The sequence below is a fragment of the Aythya fuligula genome, chromosome 2 (genome assembly GCF_009819795.1).
Source record: "Aythya fuligula isolate bAytFul2 chromosome 2, bAytFul2.pri, whole genome shotgun sequence".
Taxonomy (NCBI): Eukaryota; Metazoa; Chordata; class Aves; order Anseriformes; family Anatidae; genus Aythya; species Aythya fuligula.
In genome coordinates, this window is record NC_045560.1 from 81,687,916 (window position 1) to 81,701,590 (window position 13,675).

General features: G+C 42.1%; 1 protein-coding gene across 1 annotated transcript in view; it reads right to left on the minus strand.

Moving 5' to 3' along the window:
- Positions 1 to 207: 207 nt before the first annotated feature.
- The window catches only part of DUSP22 (dual specificity phosphatase 22), a 38,295-nt gene continuing 24,827 nt past the window's right edge, over positions 208 to 13,675 (minus strand). Inside the window, exons 4-7 of the mRNA XM_032181489.1 lie at positions 11,701 to 11,750; positions 6,331 to 6,405; positions 4,645 to 4,816; positions 208 to 1,866 (exon numbers count right to left, since the gene is read on the minus strand). Coding sequence (XP_032037380.1) covers positions 1,681 to 1,866; positions 4,645 to 4,816; positions 6,331 to 6,405; positions 11,701 to 11,750 — 483 coding nt within the window. The 3' untranslated portion in view covers positions 208 to 1,680. The remainder of the gene's footprint in view (positions 1,867 to 4,644; positions 4,817 to 6,330; positions 6,406 to 11,700; positions 11,751 to 13,675) is intronic.

Consider the following 13,675-nt stretch of genomic DNA (forward strand, 5'->3'; position numbering starts at 1 on the left):
GGCAGGAAATCACACGAAGAGGAATTTTGTGAAGGGGTGGGAGGCCAGAGCACCAAAACAACTGAAAGAGATGACAGCTGTATTTAGTATGCTGACTGACTCTCCCTCAGTGCTCAGTTTTTAGCACGATATACATCACATGTTTAAACAACTGCGGGGTTTGTTTGCTTGTTTTTAAATACCCTGGTTATTCAGAGAGATATTTTAATTTTTATTCAATCCTCTGGAAAAAAAAAAAAAAAGGCCTTTCATCCTCTGAGACAAAGACAAGAGACCATTATCTTAGCATCAGTGACAGCCCCAATTACACCATCAGAAACCAACACACACTGCCCAGCATCTCTGGTGACGTATTTGACGTTACACTCTTGAAATACACTTAAGTCAGGCAATGGCTCCATCCTAGAAACAGACCTTGTTAACCAAGAGCAGAGAACGGCCCCTAATTTTAACCTAGTTTAAAACACGATTTATAAAGGCATTCCTATAAATTTGATCACAGCATAATATACGTGGTCTTTAAATGGCAGAAAGGCAAACAATTCAAATTTTAAACTAGTGAGGAATATGGGCAACTTTAAAAGAAAAACTTCTCAAATACAGACATTTGTGAAACATGCACACGCACCCCCCGCGCGCGCACACACACACACACTCGCACACCTACATCACTCAGTGTCAAATTAAGATTACACAAGGCAATTTTCAAGGTTGCATTTACAACCACAATGACAAGTACAGCATTTCTGAGGTAGCTGAAGTCAGGGAGCAAACCACAGCACAAGCAATAAAACAGGTGCTCGCACTCACACCAAGCCCACTCTTTGGAGACACGTCACCACACGCGCAGGGGCATGTGTTGAAGAGGCACGTGTTCCACAGGGAATGAAGGTCAGTGGTACTGGAAACCTGACAAACTACTCTCCAGAGCAGTCCGTGTGCATCTGGTTTCCCGACCATCAGGCGAACATGGCTTAAATCACTGCATATCAGCTGAACTGTGCTGACAGCCTCTGCGCTCGTGGCCTGCGGCAGCTCTGCCGACAGCTCTGTCTCACGTGCACTGAAGCAAGTACAGTCGTGGCAGTTGAAGATGTTATTAGTCAGAGCTGTCTGTCACACTTCTCTCCTAGATGCTACTGTTGGCAGAAAGGTATATGCATGTATCTCACCTGCTCCAGTTTACAGTCTAGCGTTCACGTGCAAGTCCATCTCCAGGGTATTACTTGCCAATGAACTGTGAACAACAGCAGGAGACAGACTTGAGCTCCCTTCTTCAGGTGCAATAACATCTTTGCCACGTTAAAAGCACAGAGATGTCAAACTGCCACAGCTTGAATCACCAGAGTTCATCTCTCAGGGCCCTTTGCTAGCCTACAACGAAAGGAGTTGAGCTAACCTCACAGCAAATGCCAGGCTATGTGGGGATAACAGCTGTGGCTAACAGACTGGCTTAGCCACAGTAACTGGATCACGTCTCGGAGCATACGAAGAGCTCGATCCTGCCCAAATTATAAAACTGTGTCAAACACACTCACCCACACACACATAATGTAGTATTTTCATCAAGAAGCTTTCTACAAATCAACTGTTTGCATGATTACTGCTGACAGTCTTGAAGATGGGATGGAAATTATGGCAAGATGTTTTTCAAAGGTAGAAAAATTCAACCTTCTACAATTAGGTCTCTGTTGTGTAGTTGCTGTACGAGAGGGATGGCACAGACGAGAAGTTGTTATTCCACTGTCTTCCCCCAGTACTCTGCTGCAACTCTGCCTGCTCTTTATATTTGCTCAGAAGATTTTTGGCTTCTTGCAGATCCTGAGAAGAGTTTTCACCATATTCTTCTTTCAGCCACTGCCTGAACTGCAGAAAATGAACAGACAGATACAACATGGTGAAGCAACAACAGGAGAGACTGATGCAGAAGTAATACTCCCTCCTACCCTACAGAATTTCAAGAGCCTTTAAGAATACATGCAACCTGAAAAAAAAAAAGTGTAAATATTTCATGCCCTTCCCAAGCAGCACAGAATACGTAGGCACAGGAACACAGAAGAAATCACTGAGATCCCTTACATCCCTTAAAATGACATGCTCACATAACAGCTTGGTTGAGTGGAGTGCTACCAAGCAAGGAACACCCACTGGGACATCCTGGAGTCAAGAGCAGCCTCCTCCTGCTGCACGTCCAAACAACGAGATGAGTAAGTGTGGAAGCTAACATGATCAGTCAACTCGCCCCAGTCACAACAGGCTTAGGTAACTTCAGAAGGTTAGGAGATCAGAAAGTGAACCACTCGCATGGCCTTTTCATCTTGAGCTAACAAACACCAGCAGTAGAAACCGAACTGTAGATACCAGGAAGGGTATCTTCTAGGAAGAAAAAGGCCATGAGCTTTGACAGCTATAGCACAGGACCTTACATGTTACTGAAATGACTAACTGAATATGGTAACAGAAGTACCAGGTCTGGTTCAAGCTGAGAAAACAAAGCAGTTGCAGGTCAATCATGCTGGGACATCTTCCTCAGCTTCCAGATATTTTAACTGAGGCAGGATCTTTGTGCTTGATATCATTTATTTTTTTTCCTTACCATGAGATCACTTTTCAAATCCACAGATTTTTGCTACAAGGTATGTGGATGCCAACATCATCCACAAGTACATATTGTAATAAAAGAAATGCTTTTCTTTGATTGGGACCTGCCACTTGATAGCTCCACTTTATATTACAAGGAAGAGCACAAGTCACACCTGTTCACCTTCTCTATTCCTCTCAATTTTATAAATCTTTGTCACGTTACTCTGTCATTTCTTTGCCAGTTGAAGTATTTAAGTCCATTTAGTCACTCCTGGCAATCTTTGTTGGTCTTCTCTTTAGAAGCAGCAAGACACAGACCCCATCTATCCCGTCCCAGTGGGGATACTATTTCTGTGAATTTTTCAAGCCTTAACTTCCATAGCTTTGTTCTACTTGGGGCTCATGGACAACTTTAGCTGTAAAGACAATTTAGTTGAACATCAGGAGACAAGACCTCAGTATCGTTACACCCTCCCATTCCTAAGAGATCCTAACATGCTGAGTCAAATCTGAAGCCTCAGGCTACTGCCTGGAAGCACCGAGTTATTGCAGACCACACGGCCCTCTTAGTGACTAAACCCTTTCCTGTGAGGCCAAGATCTAAGGGACCCCCATCCCAGAAACCCCACAGGATACCACCCTATGTATGCACAGCAAAACACCCATGGTGCTGCAATCAGAAAAAAAGTTCACACCCTTTGCAGATGGCAATATTCCACTGAAATCAGGTGTGTAAACAGACACCTGCTAAGGATGTGGTTGCTATTAAGAGCCGGTAGGAAACTACAGCCCTGCCGCTGACTACAGGTGGATATTTCTTTTTGCAACCTACTGCCTCCCCCTCAGTGAAATAGGCAGAATGCCCCGTCCATTGTGGATGAAAAAAGAGAGACGTTACTGTCTTTATCGGGCTATTTGCATACAGCCTTAATTGTCATTGCTGTTAGCCCAGACCAATTAGAGTAGAAATGACTGTAAGGGAGGAAGGAGACAAGTCTGGAAAGTCCCCCTCTGACTTCTGTCTCTTAAAAATCAGTTACTCTACCATTTACATCAGTTCCAAACGATCCAGGAAACATTCGGTTAAATATTTAAAAAAAAAAAAAAAAATCAACACAAATATTTATGGTTGCAAGCTGCATCATGCAAAACAAATGGTAATTTCTAAACTCTGAGCTTTCTGCAGCAGAACGATGGGGAGGGGGTAAAAAAGCCAAACTCCTCTGCCTCGTGTATTTTGGCTTGCCTCTGTTATTGATTTCTTTTTTTTTAAATAAGTAAAATCCAAGCAAGTCCAGAGAACAGCAATGTGCTGAGCAATGGAAAACAGAGGGGACAGACCGAGGAGGAAGTTAGTGTAAGTGGAAGTCACTGATCACCCATGGGGAGCAGGTCTTTTGCGTAGGATGGTTGTTTTTACTGGTAAGAAACTAATTTTTATTTCGTAATAACCACTTCGCAGTCTTATTGTTTCCTCAATTCTCCTAGCCCTACAAAGCCTCCAAAGGCTAGGAAATAAGCAGAAGAGTCAGATTTGAGACTGTTCTACAAATCAGAATGGTTATGAAGTCTCAGCCACAGACAGTATTGCTGAGGGAGGACGTAAGTCATAATGAGAACCTAACTTGACTCCTGGATAGCAAAGTTCTCTGATTATGATTTCTTTCCTGCCTACTATTCCAAATGAATGTGAGGAAAAAATACTTTTATGCAACCAGCATTAAAGCTTGATCTCACTACTGCAGCATTCTGAGCTACTCACTCTTCACTTTTTCCTCTCTCTAAAGGTGTTAAGTCTTGTATCATGTCTTCAGCACACATGAAGATCATTGGATTGAGAGCGTAGCTGGGCAGGTGTGCTTAGATGCTGTGCTTCATCTTTCCTCCCATCCCATGTTCCCTGTTACCTTCAGCTCCATCTGTACCTCTCCAGTGTAGCAGGCTTAACCAAGAGGCCACTCCCACAAACCAAAACCAAGGAGTCAGACCAGCTAGTGAGAAGTAGCTCATGAATTAAGTCAGAGCTCTGATTCTCATTTCATCTGTTTGTAGGTCGTTTACCTGATCGACATCATGCTTTTCAAACTCCTGTAGCTGTCTCTGGAAGCCCATGTTGGGATTGGCACAGGATCTTGCTGCTCGGACAACAGACAGCGCATCTTCCCAGCCAAAGTCGGTGATGGTCATAATGTAGGCAACCACCAACGTTACACTCCTGGAGACACCTGCAAGGCTGCATGACAAACGAGGTGCAACAAACAGATGAAGTACAGCACTGAAAGCATCACTTCCCAAAACCACAGGAGGCTGCTGTGCTGCCTGCCACCATAAAGAAATACTGCTGTACTTGAGCTAAGGGGATTTGGGTACTGCTTTTTCAAATGCATCAGAACAGATTGATGACAAGATTGAGAAAGCTGGTTCAGAGGGATAATTCATATGAGACTAGAAATGAAGGAACAAGCATTGTCTTCACAAAAGGGGAGGACAGCACACATGTTCTAAGTGAGATTTGGTTTTGAGTAAGCTAAGTCACCCACATTCTTCTGCCTATACAGATCAGGGCACTAAAATAGGACTGTTCCCTTTTCACCATGAATAAAGGCTACGTTTTTATGGGGCTGAAAGAAACTTTAACTGAATTGTAAAGTCCACGAGTCTGGTTGCTTGAGCTCTTTTACTATTTCTGCTATCCATGCACTCTGTAACTTACGCTCTCAGGACTCGTGTTTCCTGAAACAGTAGGATAAAGTAAGAATCATTCACTAGTGCTGGTTTGACAGCTCTAGAAGAACCTATAAGTCTTACTATGGTGAGTATAAAGAACGTGCCTGGGCTACGTTTGTATCAGATTCTTTCATCTGGCATTTCCAAGCCCTCTTATGCTCTTGAAGTATATCACAAAATTTAAACATGTGCTTTTTAAACCCATCAAAATTTAGAGATATTATTCCTGTATTACATACATGGAGACTGACCAAATGACTTGTCCACAGCCCTGCTATGAGTTGGTAGCAAACCAAGGGTTTATACTCAGGGCCTGTGTTCAAGTCCAGTGTTCAAACCATGAGATGACACCGATTCCAGATATAGACTCAGATATGCCATATGGACATACAACACAGACTACAACCAATAGCAGAGAGCAAAAAAAAAAAACAAACAGGGTGGGATTTCCTTTTTTTTTTTTTTTTTTTTTTTTTTTTTACTTTTTATAGTCCCAGGAGTCTCCAATCAGAGACCTGCTATTAAAAAAAGCAACATTTCTTTCAGCAGCTGAAAGAAAAAAAATATTTTCCAATTTTTTTTACTACTTTTTATTTGTAGTAACATTGAAGTCACCCAAATAGCTGTCATGGAAACCAATCAAATTATTAGGATAACAGAAACCTTTAGAAATACAATGATTAACAATAATGGGAAATAATTAAGAACCCTAGTCAAAGAGATGTTACTATTATTACTTTCTTAGGAAAGACCAATAAAGAGGTTTGATTTTTATCAAAGAATTTCTTGGGCTCCTTTTATCACCAGGCGGCTGCCTAGCCTAGTGGCTCAGAAGTTCTAGTTGCGTGATGCTTTAATAGCATTTGCAAATTTTCTGGGGATCCTCAAATAAAAAGAGCACTTCAGTCCAAACAGGTTTTGCTATAAAATGGAGATAAACACTACCTTATCATTAACATGATGAACATACAAGTAAAAGCACAGAGACCTTGAAGCTTTCTTGATCAGGGTTATACATACCAATGAACTAGGCAGCCTTCACCTTTAAGCCGGCACTCATGGATGAATTTGATGCTCTCTCTGAAATGCCTTGCCCTGAAAACAGAAGCAGAAGGGGAGTAAAGAAAGTGCTCTATTTAGTAAAATCACTACCTAGAGAAAAATGCATCCGAAAGCTTACTTAATGCTGTTTCGAGAATTTAGAACTGAACACGGGGCTTGCAATGTGAAAGCTGATATCTATCGATGAAACCCCAAATTCACTGGCATCGTTTTTCACCATGCTACCTGAAGGAGAAACTGGTATTTTAGGTACTATGGTGCGATAAACATTAGCAAATGCTTTGTTCTGATGATTGTCAAGTCTGTGTTTCAGTTTGCGTTTTATTCCTCTTTTAACTAGTAACTCAACCTCACGTCTCCTTGAGTATACTCTGACATCAGGTGAAACTCAGCATGGCTACACGAACTCTCAGTATATTGCCTTTCACAAAGCAGCATCCTGCTACCCAAACTGGAGCTTAACTTTGACTTCTCCTTCAAACCATGCACTAGGACACACCTAAACATTATGACTCTTTGCAACATGAAATCTTTCCCTTCTGTCACTGGTATGAAAAAAATTCTCTGTTCAAGTCTTGGCTACTTCATCTCCTTCTAGCTTCCTCCCTGTAGATCTCAGGACCCCACTGTTACTTAGCACAGCATCCAATCCCTGCCTACAGTCTACATTTTGTTAAGCACTGTGGTAGAAAACATGGAAAAAAAAGACTCACGGAAAATAAATGCTCACCCTGCCCCTGCCCTTTGGGCTGAAACCCCTTGGGGCTGTCCGTAATTGACCACAGGTGCCAGCAGCACCTCTCAGCTCAACAGAACTGGAGTTCACTTAAGCCTTTGAGTGCTCATGCATGTCAAGCTCACAAGTAGTAGCACAGACAGGAGACTGCCAGAAAGCACGGCACTGAACACCTCGCAAGAAGCAAAGACGAACCTGAAAGCACACTGCACTTAACACCCATGAAACACAACGTCCTGTACTCAAGATGTTTCCCCTCCCGCTGAGTGTATATTATACCACAAGGGTAAAAAGAAAAAACCTCAGCCCGGCACCAGCAGCCACACAAAAATCAGGAATGCCCACATAAAAGGAAGCTTCCCTTCCTGCCCAAAAGTGCAGCTGTTGATACTGTAAACACTGAGAACTGAAGGAGGACACTGATGCAAGAGCGACTGCCTGCGGGACTTGCAAAGGCATTGATATATAAGCTGATATATCCAGAAAGAAGGATCACAAAGCCAGGACTCGCTCCCCACAGCGGTTCTTGCATCACTGGATGCAACACAGAGAACGCAGCCGGAAGAAACTTGAGCAACTTGTAAGAAAAACGTCACGGCATGAGCTAACCCCAGGCTTTAAGGCAGAAAGTAAACTCAGGACTCTGTGTTTCTCAAGAAACTTATCAATTGAGATGAGCAAAGACAACTAAAGAAGCCTTATGAATGCATTTCTACTCAGACGGCTGCTCCAAAACATTTTCACTGGCTGAACTGCAACAAATCATGACACTCGGGTCCACCTGTAGGGAATCAGCAGCTTCACATAGATAACCCGGGTGACAAATGACACCAGGCTGCATGTACAAGAGGCATTGCTACTGCACAAATCAGGACTGCTTGCCCATGATCAAGTGGATTTGATCAGGTGAAGCTTGCTTAGGGTTGGACTGACAACATCCCTATCTTCTCATACACCTATCTTTCCTCTCTCTCTCTAGAGAATCTGGCCAACAGAGCAGCTCCAAGCACCGTGAATTCACTTCAATGGTCTAGCACAACTTTTGGTTAAACACTTCAATGCTTTGGTTTGAAAAGCATCTGTGAATGAGCACAGCACCTTTGCAAGGTACTAAATATAGCTAGCAGTGAACGCCATTCACTCAGTTTTATTTGTCCTTCCTTATTGCTGACACTCAGTCTGCTGATTCACTGTCAAGTGTAAGTGTCTGCAGGCAATCATGAAAATGAGAAGAGAAATAGCAAAGCTCAGAACCAGGGCTGCTCTGTAGAACCACAACCCTTCCTCACCTTGAGTCAGAGAAAAAGAGAAACGTGCTTTTCCACAACCGATGGTATAAGAGCATTGCTGGCTCCACAGCGGACACGGTTGCCTAAACACATTTTCAAAGTTATGACACAAACTTATTTACACAAAAAACTGAGATTGAGGATCAGTTAACCGTGAGGCAATTGCCAGAGACACAAAGAATGGCAAGTCTTACATTAACCACAGAATAGTTGATTATCATCTGTAACAGGAAAACACTTGACAAATGCCTTGAATCACAACCTGTTTGTTGGACTGAGCAGCTACTTCAATACAATTAATTATGTGACATCTTACTGTTACATCTCCCAGCTTAAAACTCGGTCTCAAACTGCACCATCTTCACAATGGGAAACACCACAGGAAGAAGAACCAGTAGAGTGCCCCTACCAGCACGATGTCAAAGTTACCTAAACTTATACGGTAGCAGACTGGATTATCCAAAGCTAGCCAGAGGGCCGAGTTACAACACCAGACCTAAATATCACAGTTGCTGCTCAGCCTTCTAGAAATACTATAAAGGCTAAAAAGAATGCATGAAAAAAAACAGATAGGAAGAGGTATCTTGATGTTGCTTTCCTCTGGCAATCTAAATGCAAAGGTCCACCTAAACTGCTTTTCATAATGGGTTTCCCTGGCTTCTGGGTTATCACCATGACCAGCCTGACGGTTGGATGCTAGTTCCTTAGAAACACAGAGCCTAAGACAATTGGTTAGAGCAGGGCAGAAACGGAAGGTTTGGTTTCTACAGAATACCCTATTAGTAACAGGTTCTGTAGGACATCGCATTTCTGGGGAAGTCAGTGGCCCAAGGCAAAATACTCACGGTCCAGGGAAACACTCATTTAACTCCTAGGAAGCACCTCTGGTCTCAACAGCAACTGCTGTGTTGCTGTACTAAGTGGGTGCAGAACGCAGGAGCAGAGGCAAGCTTTCAAGCCACTTCAGTGAGTGCTCATGTATTAACAGGGAAGTAAATCCCTGTTATATTTCTCTGGCAATTCATCCCTCTGAGGATAAGAGATCTACTAAACAAGCCTATGTTGATTACTGGTGCATTATGTAAAGTTCCCCTCACAAAAACTAAGCTGCAGTGAATTAGGAGCTCACAGACCTGAAGTTCAGTGGATTAGGGCCTTCAGTTGGACCTTCTTTGTTGCAAGATAGCAACAAAGCTTCAGGAGCTTCTGACAAACTTGCTGTTTGGCAGCACATGCAAGAGAGCAGTGCATGTCCAGTCTGTCGTGCCTCGCAGCAACTGCTAACACAAGGATATGCAACACAGGAGGGTGCTTTTCTTTTTTTCTTTCCCCAAGACCACCAGAATCTCCTTTGAGAAGAGGGTAGATATGTAAGGGTGTTGCAGAGGGATCTCCTCCCCATTTATCTCCCCCTCCACAAAGGGGGCATATACATGGTGCGGTCACCCATTCCTAGATATGACTGTCATGTCCCCACAGTCTGAACAAAAACAGTTTCCTCTTGCTTCAGAGGGCTGTACGCGCAAAGCAAGTAGAAACACTGCTTGGGGACATCGTGATTTGACTTTACTTGAATTTCTGCACTGTATAAAGCAAAAAAAGAAAAATCGGTTAGTCATCAAGTTTTATTTTAAGTGATAAAATGTCTCAGTATTAGAAGTAATGACGTTTGCTTGCAACCACCTGATACCAAAGCAAGAATCATAGACGCCTTCAGCATAACAGAAACAATACTCATGCAAATATTGTATTTTCTTACTGAAGCTTTAATAGCTTTGATACCACACCAGACAGTTCAAGTGCTGGAGGTGGTTTTTCAATATAACTCCTTGATATTTAACAGTGATGGAGGGACTGAACTGTACAATAATTAATATTCACCACAAATGTTGCACCCTCTAGTCCCTTCCCTGAATTGATCCAGATCTCTACTAAGAAAAGGAAGCAGATTTTGGAAAACATTTCAGAAATGCTATAGATCTCAGAATACCAATGAACAATTAATAAGACATTGAACGTTTCCCTCTAATCTCTTTTTTTTTTTTCCTCTACAAAAAAGGATTGATTTTTTACTTTAGTTTAAGTATCAAACGTAGCTAGTTGTCTGTGACAAAGGTAGTTAACCATCTGCCTTCTCATTACAGACCTGTCTTGAAAATTAAGGGTTTGTGGCTCGGGGAGGGGGACAAGGGGGCCTTGTTTGTTTTTGGTTTGTGTTTATTTGTTGGTGGTGGGAGCTTTTTATTATTTTTTTAATCATTAAAGAAACGCATCACAATGAGAAGACAAACCAATATACATCAAATGCCACACTGGAATCTTTCTACGGTATGAGAAATACACTCTCTAAAAATATCCACCGAAAGCATCAGCCGGAATATTGCTGTGATGTGAGAGAAAAGCAGTGCTGCATTTCCTTCCGTACATACCAGGCTTCTTTCAAGTACTTGCCTCTCTACAAAACTTGCTAGCAGGATGTGGCTGAAACCCCCCTCATCTGTCCCCAACATAAACAGTGAGTTCTAGAAGAAAGAGTTGGTCACCATCCAAGTTCTCTTACAAAATTTGTTTTGATTTCTCTTTGGAATCAAGATGTGCCACGCACCTTCAGTTCAATGGTTCAAAACATTAAAACCAAGGGCAAATCAATCAGCATTTCACAAATGTGAGCAGCAATGAGAAAGATCGAGGCTGGGACTCAGCAGTTTCAGTACATACATGCTCAAGGCAACAATCACTCCAGCGCAGACAAATTCCCCACCATGCCAGTCTACTAATAAGTGCAGTGGGGCCTTCAGACGTAGGTGCAACTCATCCAGAGCAGACAGTTGCAGGAGTACTTTGCACACTGGGGCTTTTTATAAAAGGCCCACTGTGAGGAATTCATTTTAACCTTTGAAGCACCAGGCTTCATAGCTTTTGCACATATTTTCCACTTCTTAGGGGCTAGAGATAGTGCAAGCAAGAAAGAGTAGTCAAGCAAAAAGATTCACAAAAATAATGGCTAGAATAAACTGGGAATAAATTCCAAGCAGGCACACTGAGGAACCCCTACAGTTTAGAGCCAGAAATGGATGAACAATATTTATGCACTGACCCTCCTATAAACCCCTTACAAAAAGCAGGGGCAGAACCGAAGTGGCTGCAAGAAAGCATTATTGTGTTTTGTTAACAGATAAAAAAAACACATTAGTGCAATATTTGTGAGAGATCAGAATCAGATCTTTTAGGTTATTATGAAACAGGCACCGTGGTGTACTGAAGGACTTCTGTGTTTTTGTGTTTTATTTTTAAATTACTTACAAGTTCTGCGAGGGTGAGTCAGCAGCAGGAATACAGAGATACTTCACTCCCTGTGTAAAGAAGCAAAAAGAAATTAGAAGAAAACATCCAAGTCACATGCACTTATCTACTACTGTGCTACTCGTGGTCTAGACTGGTGCAGCCTTACAGATTTTGAGGAAGATGCACCATTATTCAGACAAGCAACTACCATCTCTGTGCAGCCAGGTTTTAAAACATTGTTTTCACATCTGCTTTGTTGCCAAGACTTAACTTAGTTATGCTTATCCAAGGGACCAGCAGCAAGATTTTTTAAATAGAAACATCTTTACTAAAAAAGCATAGCTCTTTTTTTTTTTTCCCCAAAAATCACATTCTTATTTTTCTAGTAAAACTAAGTTGTCTCCTGCCCTTCCCTTTCTCTGAACAAAGTCTTCAACTTAAAATGGTGATAAGCAATTTCTTTTGAATCTGTGTTAATCATTTTTTTTTCCACATGGCTGGTAAACCAAACAAAATGCAATGCATTTTGGAGAAGAAAATTATGTTTGTGGGGTGCTTTTTGCTTTTAAAATTAATTTTTTTTTGAAAGTTCAAGAAGGACAACCATAAAACCCGTACTTTTCTTCCACAAAGTTAGCCTCACCATTTTAGTCAGCTACCATAGTAAGTTACAAGATTAATTAGGGAAGTTTGACAAGCACTTCTCATGCATTGGAAGTGTTACTGGGTATATTTAAAACATCAGTGTAATCATACTCTACTGCTTTGCATTGTTAACGCTCAGTTTAACTGTCATTTTATTTTCAAAGCCCCCTTTGCCCTTCTGACTATTAAGAAAACGAACGCTTCTGAAAGCATATTTAGCTGACTTCTCAAATAGGACTTCCAAGAAAATAGGTTTCAGCTCAAATACATAAAAACTAAATTATTCAGTGGAAGTCTTTCAGCATCTGAGATAAGCAGAGTTGTAAATTTTTCAGATGTACTTGTAAAGATAAGGATTCACAGCAAAGAGTCCACCACAAAATACACATTAGGTTATCTTTCTGTAACAATACGAAAACCCCTGATAACTTTGCACACTCATCCAGTAACACACAAGGGGAAAAAAAAAAAAATCAAACGTTTATTTACAAGAGATCCTTCAAGTGACATTTGCCAACAAGGTGGAACATAATACACATCTGCCAGGCATTTCATTTGCTAGGTGGAAGGCTGCGTGTGAAAAGTTCATTGCTCAAATGTGACAGCTACCTGAGGTAGCATCTTCTCCAGCACCGCCTTTACTCTGCAGGCTCAGAATCCTCTCTTTGCTCTTCCCTACAAGCACTTTGTTACTTCACCTGTCACCTCACACCAAAGAATAATAATCACTTGTGTGAGTGGCCCTGGCCTCTTGCACCATGACACACCATCACACTAATCCTCTACAAGATGCATGAACTTCACCGCTACGTCAGAAAGGATGTGGTGATCCCTCACCCCCACCTCCTTACTAACACTTCCATAAAGCACCAGCCTTTCTTTCAGCCTGACAGAACTTCTCTGGCCAGTGCTTTCCTCACAGCCACACAGTTTTGAGAGCATGCCTGTGCTTTACCAGACTTCCTTGCCCTGTGTCAGGATAAGGGATGTCTACTGTGAGGCACCAGGATGGCCTCAGAGCCATACGGTGATCCACAAGGGCTCATGTAGACGCATCCACTTAGAAACTTGCAGTAGTAGTAATACATCCACTAACAGGCTCCTGAACCAAGGACGGTAATTGCATTGTGACAGGTAATTACGATAACAACCTTGTATGACACATTTGAGAGGTTCATCTTGGACACTAGCATCACTTCCAAGTGAGTCACTCCAGTAGAAACAGGGCCTCAGACCTGAAAGTAAACGTGTATGCCAATCTGTCACACCTCTGCACCACTCCATGCCAATAACCGCACCGCCAAGGGAAGAAAGACAAAGAAAACTGAAGTAGGAGACAGGTTAACAC